This window comes from Caloenas nicobarica, chromosome 13 (assembly GCF_036013445.1).
Source record: "Caloenas nicobarica isolate bCalNic1 chromosome 13, bCalNic1.hap1, whole genome shotgun sequence".
NCBI lineage: Eukaryota > Metazoa > Chordata > Aves > Columbiformes > Columbidae > Caloenas > Caloenas nicobarica.
This window is the reverse complement of record NC_088257.1, coordinates 10608712-10624660: the sequence shown is the minus strand read 5'-3', so window position 1 is coordinate 10624660 and position 15949 is coordinate 10608712. Positions and strand designations below refer to the sequence as shown.

At 51.9% G+C, this 15949-nt stretch overlaps 1 protein-coding gene across 2 annotated transcripts in view; it reads left to right on the top strand.

Annotated features, from left to right (window-relative positions):
• Nucleotides 1-15949, top strand: part of TCF7 (transcription factor 7) — a 70191-nt gene that overhangs the window by 51799 nt on the left and 2443 nt on the right. The window contains exons 5-10 of one of the 2 annotated variants that reach the window (XM_065643928.1): nucleotides 783-873; nucleotides 6688-6798; nucleotides 7590-7752; nucleotides 7968-8075; nucleotides 9672-9720; nucleotides 11710-11784. In XM_065643928.1, the coding sequence (XP_065500000.1) occupies nucleotides 783-873; nucleotides 6688-6798; nucleotides 7590-7752; nucleotides 7968-8075; nucleotides 9672-9720; nucleotides 11710-11784 (597 nt within the window). Of the gene's footprint in view, nucleotides 1-782; nucleotides 874-6687; nucleotides 6799-7589; nucleotides 7753-7967; nucleotides 8076-9671; nucleotides 9721-11709; nucleotides 11785-15298; nucleotides 15387-15949 lie in introns of those variants that run through there. The other variant, XM_065643929.1, reaches the window with a different exon arrangement.

Below are 15949 nucleotides of genomic sequence, written 5' to 3'. Positions count from 1 at the left end.
CTCAGCCCCAGCTCCCCGCCGGTTTTCCAGTCCAGGGCTCAGCTGGAGGCTGGTTTTGCCAGCAGCACCACAGTTGTCTGAGTCCCACCCGCAGCCCCGGGCTCCACAGGCTGTTTTCGAGTCCAGATAGAAACGGAGAGATGCTGCGGCTGTATCCCCTGGCCATGCCGCCTGTGCCAGCGGCTTTGAAGACCACGCAGGGATTCCCCGTGTGAAGAGTGAATTCCCACCTGGCACCATACCCACCTCCGCCATTATTTGGCACCCGCAGAGCCCATAAAATGCTTACTTCAAAAAGGGACTCAAGTCATTTAAAATTGAGATACAGCATCCTGACTGGCTGCTCGTGGAGGGTCCCAGGGATGACTGATGGGATGGGGATGTAAGAACAGCTTTGACCATCTCTTGTGCACCTGAACAGGTTCTCTGGGAAGGGCAGAGGGATGTCCAGAGCCCAGCAAATCCTCACCAAAGCAAGTTGCTGCTTGGCCCCAGGATGACACAGAGCGGGGATGATGCTTGTGCAGGAACAAGCTGCCTTCCCCACCCCATTACATGAGTGTTAGTGATTCTGCAGCAGTGTGGATGACCCACCACATCCCCACAGAGAGAACCACAGCAATAAAAAGGGCGATTAAAATATCCTGCCACTTGCAGACAGCTCTTTCACAGACATTCCCATGAGTGCCCATAGATGGAGCAGCCAGGGGGGTTGGGAGCAGTCCGGGTCGTCCCAGGAGCACAATGCTGGGTCCAACTCATCTCCTTCTTCCTTCTCCCAGGAGTGCACCGTCCTTCCCAGACCTCAGACATCCCCGGTTTCTACCCGCTCCCTCCCGGTGGAGTCGGACAGATCACGCCGTCGATGGGATGGTGAGTGTGGAGGGCTCGGCCTCACACAGCCCCCAGCCCACCGGCCGCTCCGGACGGGGGTCAGTTCATTGAACAATCTGCCTGCAGCCGCTCTCTGTAACCTCCACGGTGCTTCTCCCCCGGCTTCATCCCTTCCACGTGCTGTGTGATGGGGAGGAGGATTTAGGGCAATGGAGCTGGGGAAGGGGCTGGAGCACAAGTGTGATGGGAGCGGCTGAGGGAGCTGGGGGTTCAGCTGGAGAACAGGAGCTGAGGGGAGACCTTCTGATCTCTGACCTGCCTGAAAGGAGCTTGGAGCCGGGGGGGGTCGGGCTCTGCTCCCAAGTAGCAAGTGGTAGGATGAGAGGAAACAGCCTCAAGTTGCACCAGGGGAGGTTTAGGTTGGATCTTGGGAACAATTTCTTCCTGGAAAGGGCTGTCGGGCATTGGAACAGGCTGCCCAGGGCAGTGGTGGAGTCACCATCCCTGGAGGTGTTTAAAAAACATATAGATGAGGTTCTTAGAGACATGGTTCAGTGCCAGAATTGGGTTAATGGCTGGACTTGATGATCTTGAGGGTGTCTTCCAACCAAAATGATTCTATGATTCTATGGTTTAGCCCTGTTTTAGAGATGGGGAGTGGATCTGTGGAGAGGCCGAAGGCTTTGTTCAGGCTGGGACATCCCTAGAGTGAGGTTACAACCTGCCCAATTCAAAACCGCCTCCAGCCTTACATCAGGCTGGCAGTGCGGATTAGGAAACCCAGGGAGAGCTTCCTACCCACCTCTCCTAATCACAACAAAACCCTCTCTTTTTAGTAGGAAGTAACTCTCTCCCTCGCTGGGATTTTCAGCGCAAACAGTGCTGCTGGTGTGGTGTAATCCAGTGGGATGCTCCATCTGCTGGGATGCTCCGTCCACCTGGCCGTGGTGCCTCTCAGGGTCTGACAATCAGGTCAAAACCACACTGTGGCAGAGACCTGCGCCAGCAAACGGCGCCGGTACCCGCAGCCGGCACCCAGTGCCCCAGGGAGGATGGGGAAGGAGGGGCCGTGAGCTGGAGCACTCCCAAAATATCCCCCCTACATGGGCCAGCCCCAAGGAGCATCCCACAGAGTGGAGCCTGTTGGGAAACCTGCCCCAGGGACATGAGTTAAATACAGAGGGTATGTGTTCCGTGGTCATTGCCGCTGGCTTTTGTCACCGTGATCGTAAGCACAGTGAAGGAGCAGGTCTGGCAGGCAGTGCCGTGTGGGCATCGTCACTCTGCAGATTAATTTTTAATCCCGGTCGGTGACGCAGGGACCTTGCAGAGGCTCCTGGGGAGGCTGGTGGCTGCAGGTCAGGGTGGCCGGGACCAGGGGCAGAGCGTGGGGTGGGCGATTGCGGGGACAGGCGGCCAGATCCTCCCTGGTGCTGGCTGATAAAACCCCAGCAAAGCCCGGCGGAGACCTCCAGGTACAAGAACATATTGCGAAATGGGAGAGGCAAAGCATATGAAAACACAAAGTAAAATCTTAGCATTTTGGTTTGTTTATGAATTTTCGTGTTCCAGAGATTTAACCACAAGGAAACAGAGGCTGAGGCTTTTGATACAGAGTTTGGCTTCAAAGAGATTACATTTTGCCTTCTCTGCTCAATCTGCTACTCTTGGGTGATGATTTAACTCCTCGTATGATGTGATTCATCCTCAGGAAAAACAAGTACTGAGGTGACTGTGCTCTAACATGAAAGAAATACTCGGGGATGAGAAAGGAGCCTGTTTGCCAAATGCAAGGTCCACTCTGGCTGTTAAGGGCAGGCCAGGGCACGTGGAGGGGAAAAAGTCTGATTTGCATGAGGTTTTGTCGTTTGGTTGGTGGCAGAGGGAGTTTGCATTGCTGAGAGCTGCTCTAGCATCTGCAGGGTTTGGCATCCTCAAGCAACCTTGTCAGACGTGTTCATTAGTGACTAATAGAACAGAGTAAAGCAACAAACGGCCTGACGGAGCATAGAGCACCTCGAAGTGCATGCGTCTAATAGAGACTTCGCTCATCCATTTGCCTGCCCAAATTTACAGAAAGAGCCCCAAAACCTTGCCCAAAGTGCCCAGTCCTCAGCTGAGGCTCAGCAGGTTGGTGCAGGCAGGTGCAGAAAGTGGCAGCATTGATCTTGTGCAGGAGGCAGCGGGGGCTGTGGGCTGGCGATGCTCATGCCAGAGGTGCTTGTGCCCACTGATGCTTGTGCCCGAGATGACCATGCCAGAGATGCTCACCCCGGTGCTGCCGAGCCCATGGGAAGCAGCTTTTCCTCCACGAGCCGGCAGGCAGGAGCTGGGCAGAAACGGGTTTTGTTCTCGCCAGTGCTTCAGGAGGAGGAGCTGCAATCACTCTCTTTGTAATTAGCTGGGATGACAGTCAGATAAAAGCCTCTGGGAGTCCAGCCGAGTGAGTTTTGGTGGCAGGAGCCTGGCAGCAAACCTCAGCTGGGAGCTGCGAACGGTGTCGCTCACCCGCTCCCCAGGCCGAGCAGCAGCCGTGCCACGGCAGCCCCTCCACGGCCGTCCCACGGCTTTTTCCCCAGCCGCCCTCCTATTGCCGGGTGGTACGGGCTGTAATTGTGTATTCTCACCCATCGGAGATTGTTTTTGCAATTGCATTCATTTGCGCGTCAGAATCACTTTGGATGAAGCCACGAGTGCCCGTCTCCTTTCCTATCCCGATATCTCAGCAATGCATGTCGCTTCTGGATTAGCTCCGAGCGTTTTCTCAGCCCTGGGGCAGCCGCGTTTAACTTCAAAGGTTGTTTCGGTTTCCCGATGCGTGGTAGCACTTGGCTGTTTGTTGGTGTGTTTATACCCGCCGACATCTAAGGAGTGGGAGAGAGTGTAAACAGCCCCGCGCCTCGCCTGCCTTTCCTACAGACAGATCCTGCAGATTTCGGTCAAGCCGAGACACAGCAGCTCCCGGAGCAGCAGGAACAGAAACCTCCTTCCTCCCCAGCACAGCTCGAGGGCCCGACTGCCGTGGCTCTGTCGTTATTCCTCTTCAGGGCAGAAAAATATCTTTAGCCCTAAAAAAATCCCTGGCATCCAGGAGCTCAGTCCTTCCCAGGGCAGTGGGGTGGCACCTCACTTAGTGATTGATGGGCTTTTTTGTGTATTAGCGCTGAAAATAGCTGATGCTGGTTTTAAGCACAGCTCTGTGCAGCCTGGCCGGAGGAGCATGACCATCCACGCGGGTTTAAGCACCCATCGCATCCTCATCGGGCGTCTCGGTCTCCGTGTGCAGTTTTAGGCTGGGAGCATCTTTTGACAGGTTTGCAGAACAAGCCAAGGTATTTTGGAGCGATCTCCATATGAAACAGGAGGGGGTTTCCCTTGCTGGGAACAATGAGGAACTTCCTTAATAGTTATTTTACTATCTCAAAAATAATTTCCAGGTCTGATACGTGGCCAGTCCCTATATGAAATGACTTTCAAAAGAAATGTAGGATCGAGCTTTTGGCTTGTTTAAAAATGATGGGCGTCCTTTTAGAGATGCACTGGGGAAACCAGAGCATTTCGGAAGCGTGGACAAGGGCAGAGTAGGTGCTTTCTCTCCGGGAGGTTCCCGTCCTTGGGCATTCTCTCAGTGTATCCCGTGACTGCGTTGCCTCTTGTGCACCGCACAGGGGGAGATTCTGACCAGGCTTTAGGTTTTTATGGCCAAACTCTGCTCTTTTAAGCAACTTCTGCTCAATAGCAACGCCTCCTATTTTTTCCGCACACCTCTGCATTTTGTGCTTTAACAGGATAAACTCGAAGCCGCAGTGTTCCTCAACACCGGGGACGGAGGGAGGGTTAGAGTTGGATCCAGCCTTCACAGGGAGGTCCGTCTTCTCCCAAATTGAAGTCCAAGTCCTGCATTGTCCCTTGAGCTCAGGGGACACCCCGAGCATCCCACCAGGCAGAGCTCCTGCTGCATCGGTGCTGAGTCTCCCTTAGCAAGGGGGATCTTTAGCAAACGCCACGTAGCTGTGGGTACTTTATAGACTCTTTCTTCCCGATCCCAGGCAGAGCCAGTCTGTCTATCCGCTCCCGTCATGTGGATTTAGACAGCCGTATTCGTCAGCGCTTTCTGCTGGGGCTTCTTTCTCCAGGTGAGTATGAGCTGTGTGAGCCAGGGCAGCAGCTCGGCTGGGCTCGCAGCTTGCAGTTTGTGCGGTAGGAGCTTGCAGCAGACTGCAGCCACCCAGGGACGGCCACGCACCTTCCCCGGGCAGCCAGGGGAAGGGAAGGAGCTTTTACACAGTGCCTGGTCCAAAGGGCGGTCAGGGGAATATCGAGCATCCTGGGAGGATGCGCAGCGACTGGGTTTTAATCAGCCAGAAATCCCTGCCTTGAGCTCAGTGTTGGGAAACGGGGGTGAAATCCATTGCTCAGGATTTTGCTCCTTGTCACTAACCCTAATCTCGAATATATCCCTGCTGCCACCACCGCTGAGTTTTGCTCTGCGGAGAGTGATCTGTTTTATTTGGTCTCAGCCTTAAAATCAGGACGGGCAGCAATTTGCTGTTTTCCTATCGGCACAACTTAGTCCTCTGAGACGTAAGTGCATAACATGACCTCAGCCCATTCATACTGCAAGTTTATGGTCACCCAGGACCAAACTTTGCCCTCTGTAAATATACCAGACCCCAGTGATGTCCCAGTGAGCAAAATACATCCCCTGTGGATGGAAATCACGGAGTCCAGCCCCTCCATGCATGCTGGTGGGCAAAGCCCCTGTCGCTCCAGCAAGGACGGCAGCACTGTGGGGATGCCTGTGCTCACGCACCAGCTTTCGCTTCTGCTTCGTGTTGTCCTGAAGAGCTGTTAGCAGAAGATTCCTGCAGGAAAAAACGTGCAAACCCTGACTCGTGCAAAAGCCTCAATCCATGCCGCCCTCGATCCGTGCAAACCCTGAGCCCTGCAGCAGAGGCGGGGGAGCGCTGCCAGGCCTCCTGGCTCGCCGAGGCATCGCTTTGCCCGGCCTTGAAGGCGAGAGAGGAGCTAACGGTTCCCCACAGACCCAGCAGCCTCCCCCAGCCCGGTGCAGGAGCTCCAGCTTGCAGGATTTTGGGGTGGATTTTGCAGCGCTGCTGCAGCCGAGTAAGTACACCTGGTCAGATAAGGATCAGACTGTGCTGGTGGATTAAATTAAACAGCTTTTCTTTTCGTGCCAGCATATCTAATGAACAGTTCATCTCCCATGGGCAATTCTGCCATCTGAAGCTGCAGTCATAAAGTGGCAGGCTTGGCAAAGCTGACTGCGCTGGCTTTACCCTCTAAAACTCGCAGGAGAGCTAATGAAGCTTGAAAGCTAGCGAGACCTCTCGTGATCTCAGTCCCGCGTTGGTGGAGAACGTTGCTTAGGCAAGGTGCACCTCCTAGAGTTGCAGTTTGGTTCATGTTCAGACTTAGGCTGTTTCTGTTAAAAGAAAAGTGCAGGGTGGTCCTAATCTTTCCCATCCAAACCCTGGGTTGAGTTTGTTGTTCCTTTCTGCAGTGCTCATCAGATATTGCAACAGAGATCTGAGTAGCTGAAACTGCTGGTTGAAAGTGCCCTTGATCTCAGGCCGGCTCCTGCTGCAGGCTGGTTTCCCGGCCGCTCTGCGGCACCCGGACCCTTCCCACCCCAGTGCCCGCTGCCGCCGCGGCGGGGGCGGCGTGGGGGCGACGGGCACTGCCAGCACCCGTGGGTTTGCTTTCCGTGTCCTCCGCTTACCGTCTGCTTTGCCACGTCAACGTGCCATCTCGTGAGACGCGCCGCTCGGAGCCTCCCCGAGCATCCCCAGCGCAGCCCTCCCGGCGCGGCTCATCCGCTCTCTGTTGCAGGTTCCCTCACCCGCTGATGCTGGGCTCCGGCATGCACACCACCGGCATCCCGCACCCCGCCATCGTGCCCCACTCCGGCAAGCAAGAGATGGAGCACTATGACCGAAACATGTAAGTTGGAAGCGCTGGCAGGGCTCCTCATCTGCATTAGCGCCTGAATGCGGCCTCACCTGGAGCACCGTGTGCAGGTCTGGGCGCCACAGTGTGAAAAGGATATAAAGCTACTGGAGAGTGTCCAGAAGAGGCTACGAAGTTGGTGAAGGGTTTGGAGGGGAAGCCGCATGAGGAGCGGCTGAAGTCACTTGGTTTGTGCAGCCTGGAGAAGAGGAGACTGAGGGCAGAGCTCATGGGGCTGCAGCTTCCTCAGCAGGGGAGCAGGAGGAGCAGGGCTGAGCTCTTCTCTCTGGTGACCAGTGACAGAACCCGAGGGAATGGCAGGAAGATGTGCCAGGGGAGGTTCAGGTTGGACATTAGGAAAAGGTTCTTCCCCCAGAGGGTGCTGGACACTGGAACAGGCTCCCCAGGGAGGTGTCACAGCCCCAACCTGACAGTGTTCAAGACGAGACTGGACAACACCCTCAGACACACGGTGTGAACTGTGGGGGGTCCTGTGCAGGGACGGGAGTTGGACTCGATGGTCCTTGTGGGTCCCTTCCAACTCAGGACATTCTATGATTCATTTATCCCTATTCCTGCCTGCACAGGGGGCAGGATGGATGAACACCAGGTTCTGCCTGCAGCAGGCAATGGTGAGCATCCAAGGTGCACGTCTCAGCCCCCACCCACCCGCTCATGCCAACGGGTGGGCTTGGCAATGAGTGTTCTGCCGAGCTGGGTGCCGGCAGACAGCCAGGCTGGAGGGTGGCTCTGATGCTGACGGCTCCTCTTTTGTTCCCACCAAGGAAACCTCAACCAGAACCAAAGAGAGAGAAGGAAGCCAAGAAGCCCACTATCAAGAAGCCCCTGAACGCTTTCATGTTGTATATGAAAGAAATGCGGGCGAAAGTCATTGCCGAGTGCACCCTGAAGGAGAGCGCTGCCATCAACCAGATCTTGGGAAGGAGGGTAAGAGCACACAGGGCTCAGCACCATCATCCCATGCAGCATCCCTGTCCCTTGCAGCTGCTCTGAACCACCCAACAAGCATCTGCTTTCAAAACCGGGTGCTTTTATTCCTTAAATACACAGAATCAGATGAGCCCCGGAGCGGGGCGGCTGCGGTGGGATGGGCTGGGAGGGGACGGCTGGGACGCATCTCACGGTCGCACTTGTCCTTGCAGTGGCACGCGCTGTCCCGGGAGGAGCAGGCCAAGTACTACGAACTGGCTCGCAAGGAACGGCAGCTCCACATGCAGCTCTACCCCGGCTGGTCTGCCAGGGACAACTACGTGAGTGGTGCCGCGGCGTGGGCTCCCTGCCCATGGCACGGCCAGAAATCACCCCGGGACGGGGGCTGACCACTGGCGTTTGCCAAACATCACGCCTGTCCCTGGTATCCTGACGGCAGGATAGCTATAGAACTTCACATTTCAGGAGCATTTTGAACATCCTCTTGGCTCAATGCCTACCTATAGCACGAATGTTATAGCTCCCCAGCTTCCACAACTGTTTGGTTGCTTATTGTCCAAGTAAATAGAAGTAGAAAACCCCTGTTTCCCTGCAGCAGCACAAGCATCTCTGCCTCCTTGAAAGCACAGACCAGGAGCTCAGCATCTGTATGCAGCTTTGCAGGATCAGTGCTGGATTCTGTCACCCTCCAGAGCCACCCTTAGAGAAAGCAGAGCAGAAACCAAAGGTGCTGCCCCGGTTTCTCTGAGGGCAGCTCTGGAGGGCAGCAGCACCTGGAGAGCATCAGCATTTTCAGGACAGCAGCATTGCTGAGAGCAAGGCACCGTTTTCTTCCAAGAGCAAGCGCATCCTCTATGGAAATCTCAATCGCGTAGCATCCTTTATCTTGGCAAGAACCAGTTCCTTGCTCCAGAGGAGTTTTCCTTCCGTTGGCTCTTCCAGCACTGGCAAGCAGCTGCTTCGGGTCTTGTGGTTGTTGTAAGAGATGCTTTTTTCTCTCCGGAGCTTGAGCGGGGAGGAGAAGGAGGAATGTAGGTCACTTCTGCGACACGTGATGCAGATATCGAGCAGGAAATACAGTTGCTCCCACACTGAAGAAAAAGCTTACCGCAGCTGGGAGCTTTCCACCTTCACTCAAACCACAAGAAGTCATATAAAAAGTCACGGGTCAAAGGCAGCCCTGCGAGCTGCCTGCTCCACACAGGCCAGATTTGCTCCTGCACGGCTGTGCCCTCGTTAGTAAGCTCATTAGGATATGAGCAGGGGGCTGTTGCATATAGTAAGTCAGAGAGGCAGTTTAGGGATAAATTTGGGTTTTATTGTTAGTGAGAGAAGAAAACAGAAGAATGAAAGATGGGTCCAGAGCTGTGAAATCTCTGAAATAGAGAGTTAAGTATTATTTAAACTATCTGGGTATTTCCTAAACCGTTCTTTCCCATTTGAAATCAGGGATGCTCCTCCGGGTAACACGTTATGGAGCAATTTCTGCTCAGGTATAAGGTACCACGTTAAAGTGCCTATTGGCAATGGGGAAGGTGCTAAAATGGGCCAACTGCTTTTTAGAAACATAATTAGGGAGAAGGAATAAGAATACACCAGGAGGATCAGCTGTTGATCAGACTGCCTCCATTGCATGCAGTAATTCTTGTTCAATTCTATTAATCTGGTTAAATATACTAATTAAATTATCAATTAATTAATTAAAGTGATAATGGGTGGGATTCCCAGGTAAGACACATCAGGGTGGGCTGAGGAGAAGAGAGGTGCTGAGCAGCACAGGCGCTGGTTTATTTTAGTTGTTTTGCATCCACAAACATTTTATCTTGTGATATTTTTATGCAGACTGCAGCGTAAGTCAGGGTGCCAGCCCAAAAAACCCAGCACAGGGACTAATGGCCTTTCCTTTGATTTCCTAGGGGAAAAAGAAGAGACGAACACGGGAGAAGCAGCAAGATTCCAACTCAGGTAAATGCACGTGGCTCGGTGGCCATCCCTTCGGTTCTGCTCAGAGAGGATAATCCAAAGCAGTTATTGTGTTTTACCATGTTTTCACTTATTCTCCTGAGGTAACTAAAGAAATATACTTTTTTTTTTTTAAGATGCAGTAAATTAACATTTCTGTGACTTTTTTCATAGACATGTTTGAATTAGAACATGGGCAGTGTTTGAAAACTGAAAAAAATTACATTTTTGGCAAGTGCATACCTTCATGTAAACTATCACTGAGCTTAATCTATTCAAAACATCCAGGGTGAATGTCCCCATCTGCCCTACAGATACCATTAATTGAAGAAAACTCCTCTCCAGTGCATCAATATTGTATGTGAGACTAAATGCAGTGACAGGACTAAAGGTCACTCATGGCAGTACCCCAACTTTGGGTTTTGTTTCAAAGTAAACTAGAGTTCAAGGAAAGTCATACTAAAAACCAGCACCAGCTGCATCCCTGCACCACGCTGTGTATTAAAAAAGGCCCTTTTGACAGATTTCAGCTGGTGACACACACATACCCATCATCCAAGGCTATTCCTGTGCTGGTTTCTGAAGTTTTTTGCGATATCAGGAATAAATAATATCTGCACCACTAAATATTCATTATAAAGCATCAGGAGATTGTCCTTGCCTGCTATGGTATCATATGTGAAGCTGGACAGCCTGCTTTTTCCAGTATGTTCATTTTGTGGTCACCTAGAGACTTACAAAGAGCTTTTCCCACTCTCCATCTGACCAGTTCGTTAGCGCTTATTACTCTTTCTTACATTTGGATGAAATTAAGTCAGCCAGATATTGAGGTATTGGCTTTCTAAGCAAAACACTGCACCAGGGCAGTGTAGTTGTTGGTTTGGACATGGGAGTCCAGCTCTGGTGTTATTGCTGGGGATTATACATCCATGCAACCAGAATCCCACAGCCTGCATTAATTCATAAAGTTCTGATTTTCCCATTAATTTAATGAATCGCTGTTGGATGACCTCTTTGAATTATCCATACAAAGCCGTTCCATGACTGTGTCCCAGTAATATCTTCGGTTTAGTTAACACTGCTGATCTCACTTGGTATCTAGATTGATAAGGGGAATACAAGCTTTTAGGCTTATATGTAGTGTGTATAATATATATTTATATTTCCATACATATGTCTTGTCTATATGATGAAAAGATGATAATTTCACCTGTTATGGGTTGAAAACCAGCTGCTGGTCATACACAACCAGAGACACTGGTGGTGGCTGAAAGAGGGAGTGTGAATCCAGCACAGAAATGTGCTGTTCAAATCCCATTTACAGCACTAGAAAAAAACTGTAATATGCCTGAAAGCAAACAGGGCTTCACCCTAATGAGTCCCATAATTATACAGTAAAACTACAAGCTTTTAGGAAAGACCATGGAGAATCACTTTTCCGTTAAAACTGGAAGGGGAATGGCAGGGGACAGAGTAGAATAACCCGGGCCCAGGTCTCCTTGTGCTAACTGTGCTTTCAGCCTGCTTCTGCAACGTTTCCTCCTCTTCTTTCCCTTGCGCAGCCCGAGCTCGCTGGCAGCCCCGTTTGGTCGCTGCCGGACAGGCAGGGAGCAGGTAAGGATGCAGACACAGGAGCCAGCCAGCGCCTCTGGGATTTGGCAGCTTTTCCAAACTTAAGAAATGCAAAGAGCTGTGAATCTCCCCATAATTGCTTGTATTTCCCACAGCTGAGGCCGTTTCCCAAACCTCCTTCTTCTCCAGCTGCCAGCAGTGATCACTGATATTTACCTAACGATCACTTTTTTCCAGGAGAGGTGGTGCTGGCACCATTCTGTTGCAGAAGAAAAAAAAAAAAAAAAAAAATTGGATTGTAGTCTGTTAGTCATGTGTTAAAGTGGCTAAAATGATGTTGCCTCTTTTCTTCCTCCTGCTGCTCCTCCTCTTTGTGCCTCTGCCTTGCCCATTCTCCGCCACGCATGCTTCTGTGTTCAGATCCTGCCTCTCCTAAGAAATGCAGAGCTCGCTTTGGCCTCAACCAACAAACGGACTGGTGCGGCCCGTGCAGGTGTGTATCGGCATCTCCTCGCTGCTCGGGTGCTGCTGGGCGAGCGGGTTCGGCTCCTGCGTCCTGCGGCAGCTCTCCCAGCGCCGGCCAGGCGGGATGGGGTTTCCTCTGGGCATCATCACTCGCTGTCCGAGCTGCGAGGGTCAGGCTGCACCCTGGGGTTCTTGCCCTCCTCCTGGCAATGCTGGTGTAATGCTGTATGTGTTCCTCAGTTCCCTGGTGTTAAAAGCTGATTTCCAGGGTGAAGACCTCTGTGATGCTGATGCGGGGCTTTTTTGCCCCCCCTGTTAGAGATGTCCTGTTGCATAAATAGCACCCTGGGGCCAGAAGTGAGTAGTTAATGTGTTTATTTTGCTATTTATACTGGGGCTAAGCATGGATTTTGAAATCCGCCTCTTCTTGGCCCTGAAGCAGTACCCACCGTGGGCTGGCAGAGCCTCACGCAGAGGGACAGTCTGCGAGCACCCTGCGCCTCGGGCTCCTGGGGAATGGGCACAGCCAGGCGATAGCAAAGCTTAGCACACGAACCACGTGCTGCCTGGCTCAGAGCGGGTGGAAATGCAGCCAGGTTTTCATAAGCACTTCTTTGTACCAATACATAGCGGACTCCAGCAAAATCTAGCAAAGTATTGCTTAAAGTGCTTACCGCAGCTTAAAGTGACTCGGATTCTTTAGTCTACCCAAACGTGAACCCGCAGCCCCAGCAGTGTTTGGCCACCAACCGTGCCAGCAAGCCAGGTCCCCATGGCTGAGCCCAAGGTGAGGTCCCCTCCCTGCAGCCACATCCTGCACCCCGGGGTGCTGGGCAGCCCCAAACCTCCCCGCTCGATGGGTCACATCATCAAATCCCATTTTTTAATTGATTAAGAGCTCCCTTAATGTCTCATTAATACTTTACGCTGAGAGGGAATTTTTGCCCCCCATTGCTCACACAGCGACGCCACCGAGCTGAGAGCCCCGTTCCACAGCACAGGGCACGACTCTCCGGGCAGTTCCTCCAGCTTCCCTCTGCCTTTGTTTGAACTCTTAATTCAGCTTCTCCTCTGCGCTGCTTCCCCATTAACATAGGCTGCTGAAACACTCGGAGACCTCGGCATGCTTTTATTTTTAAACCTTTGCCTCAAACCCTGGTTAGTCGCAGCTGTTCTGAGTTCCCCGTACTAACGTGCTGCTGCTGGCTCAAGGGCTCCTGTCCTGCGCACTCTGCTCACCTGCAGAGAGCACCTCCCAGCAGAGATTTCCACTCTGCAGGAGAGGTTAACTGGTTAAAACTGAGTGTTCGTGCTCTGGAGCTTTCACCCTCCTCCCCATCGCCCTGGGCAAACGGCGCCAGGGAGCTGTAGTTCCTAAAGGGAGAGGGATAAATCCCTTTAGCTGTTTAATAGCCACGTCCACTGTAGCCCGCTAGCAGGTTCATTATCAACAATTGGTAGTATCAGATCTGCTTTTTTCCACCATTACTTCAAATCAGTGGATCAATGGATCAATTTGTGTCATCTTGAACAGGTCACTGAAACTCTCCCTCCTGCAGCTCCTCTGGAGATGTCTGTGGGAAACAAATTCTGCTCGGGCTTGTCTGCTCTGGGAAATCACAGCCCCTGTGAAATAACCTCCGAGTTAAATACTCAGTTCAGCAGGGCTGTCGTGTTTCATATCGCATTAATTGGGTCACCATGGCTAACGATGGCACTGACAGCAGTGATAGCACTTCTCTTGTTCACATCCGGTGCAGAGTCATGTTTAATACTGGATAGTTAATACATATTCTAACACTGTTTAGTTTTTCATTAGTAAGATCAAAGAAAGGTGTGTGCCTGCATTAACAAGTTCTCCATTACATCTTTTTTCCTTAAATGAGACAGCCGAGCCAGGGAGCTGGGCAGGAGGAAGATGTTCTTTTTAGCTCTTTTAGCTGTAAAGTCATTAATACCATTTCCAGCAGGGGAATTGTTCCCTCGCTACTATTAAGTTGACATCGTGGAAAGTTCTTTTGTTTAAAACTATACTGAGATGCTCAAGAGCCCATAGCAGGTGACATGAGGCATCTGTCACATGAAGAGAAGGAAAACCAGCTCAGCACAGAGCATGTAAAGATAACATGAGACTGACTCTGAATAGCCAGGAGTGGTTAAAGTAATTGGGGTGTATGAGAGGACAACTCAGGCTAAATATTTATTTCTGGGTTTGATACTGAACAGCAGAACTGTCCAGGGATGTGGAGAAATCGATTAGATTTTGGTTGGATTTGATAATCTTAAAGGTCTCTTCCAATCAAAATGATGCTGTGACATCCGAAGCAGCACCTCAGACAGCCTCGGACCGTGTCTTCCTTCAGCCAGTTCCAGCGCGTCTTCTGCCCCTTCCTGAATCTCTGCTGAGCACTTTGAGCTCAGCTGCATCACCGGGTCATCGTTAGAGCTGGGAATCAATGTAGAGTATTTGGAGATACAGACATGGCTGATATCAGAGGCTTTTGCTGCTGAAAGAAGAGCTCAGTAGACGATATTGTGCACAAGTCTAGGAAAGTGCTAGGAAGTGGGCTCGTAAGATTTTTGGATTGACTTGCATTGCCTGAGAAAAGCCAAAATTGGTATGAGGAGCAATGTCCTGGCAGCGCAGGACCTGGCCCTCCTGAGCACAGAGATGCCGTGTGTCCCACGCCGTGTCTGAGCGGCACAGCCCGGCGCCGGGGCTCTGCCAGACAGCGGCCCTGTGCCACGGCACGTCAGCCAACCGGCCCCGTCACGTGTGTCCCCGGTGCTCTGCGGCGGGCACGCGTGGGCCTGCGCTTCGGAGAGCAACGATTTAGTCTGGAACTCACTGAGATCGCGTCTGCCCTGCTCAGCCTCCCAGGATTAGAGAAGCCTGGATGGTGGCTGCTGAGAAATGACCTCCTTGGTTTGATTTTTATCATTATTTTGTTCTGATTTTTATTGTTCTGATTTTTATTGTTCTGATTTTTATGATTATTTTCATTTGTATTGTTGTTTTGACTCATACCATTTTTATTTTTATTGTTGTTTGAAGTTTTATTGTTACAAATAATAATAATAGGTTATGGTTGGACTCGATGACCTTAAGGGTCGCTTCCAACCAAAATGTTTCTATGATTATTTTGATTTTTTTTTTTACTCTTTTTTTTTTTTTAAATTATTGTTTTCTTTATGACACCCCCCCGTTTTCATTTTGTGGGTGAAGCCTTTCCCTTGCCACCCCGCTCCCAGAGCAGCGCACTTTCCGCGGCAGCAGCAGCGCCAGTGCCTCCTGCGCGCGTCCCCGCGGGGCCGCTGCTACGGCGCCGCCTGGCGGCCGCGGGCACAGCCCGCTCCGAGGCGCCGGCGCTGCCGCAGCGGCCCCGCGGGCGAGCCCGAGCCCCGGGCCGGGGACCGCGGGGACCGGGGAGGCCGCGGATCCCCGGGCTGGCTGCGTGCCCCGGCCTGCGCCAGGCGCTGGTTTAATCTCGTGTATGACTGAACTCACCCTTTATTCACAGATAACTCTCTTGACTGTTCTTAGGAGGAAAAAGAAGTGCATTCGGTACTTACAAGGAGAAGGACGCTGTGCCAGCCCAGTTTCTTCCGATGGAAGTGCTATAGACTCCCCTCCCTCTCCTCTGGACGCACTCCAATGCATCTCCTCTGCTTTTCCTTCAGACAAGCTCGCAGCCCCCGCTGACTCCGCACACAGACAACAGCCCGACCCCTTCCCCGACTCCGCTCCCCTCCAAACCGCCACCGGCTCCTCCAGACTGACAACCAGGTGCTCTTCTGCGCCCGCGGAGTCCCCCACGTACCGCGTGGCCTCCACGGGGACATAGTCCCAGGCGCCCAGCCGAGACACTGGGCACTTCGCTCTCTCCCACCTGGTTTCACTGCCCATCCGGAAGGACCAAGAGGCCCATCCCAAATTCCACATCTTGCTGTAAAACGCGCAGAGTTAGGTAACAGGATGGCTTAAGGATGCTGGAAAACTCATTTGTTGTTTTGGGTTTTTTTTTTTCTTTTTTGGGAAGGGGTTGTTCAAGATAGAAACGTGATTTCAAAAAAAAAAAAAAAAAAAAGGTAAAAAAGTAAGTACTTGCCAAAACTTAAAGTGCTGATGAGTAAACAAGCCTTTTCTCCCTGCTCTGTGGTGCTTTTTTTGTTTGGGATTTTTGTTTTTAACTGC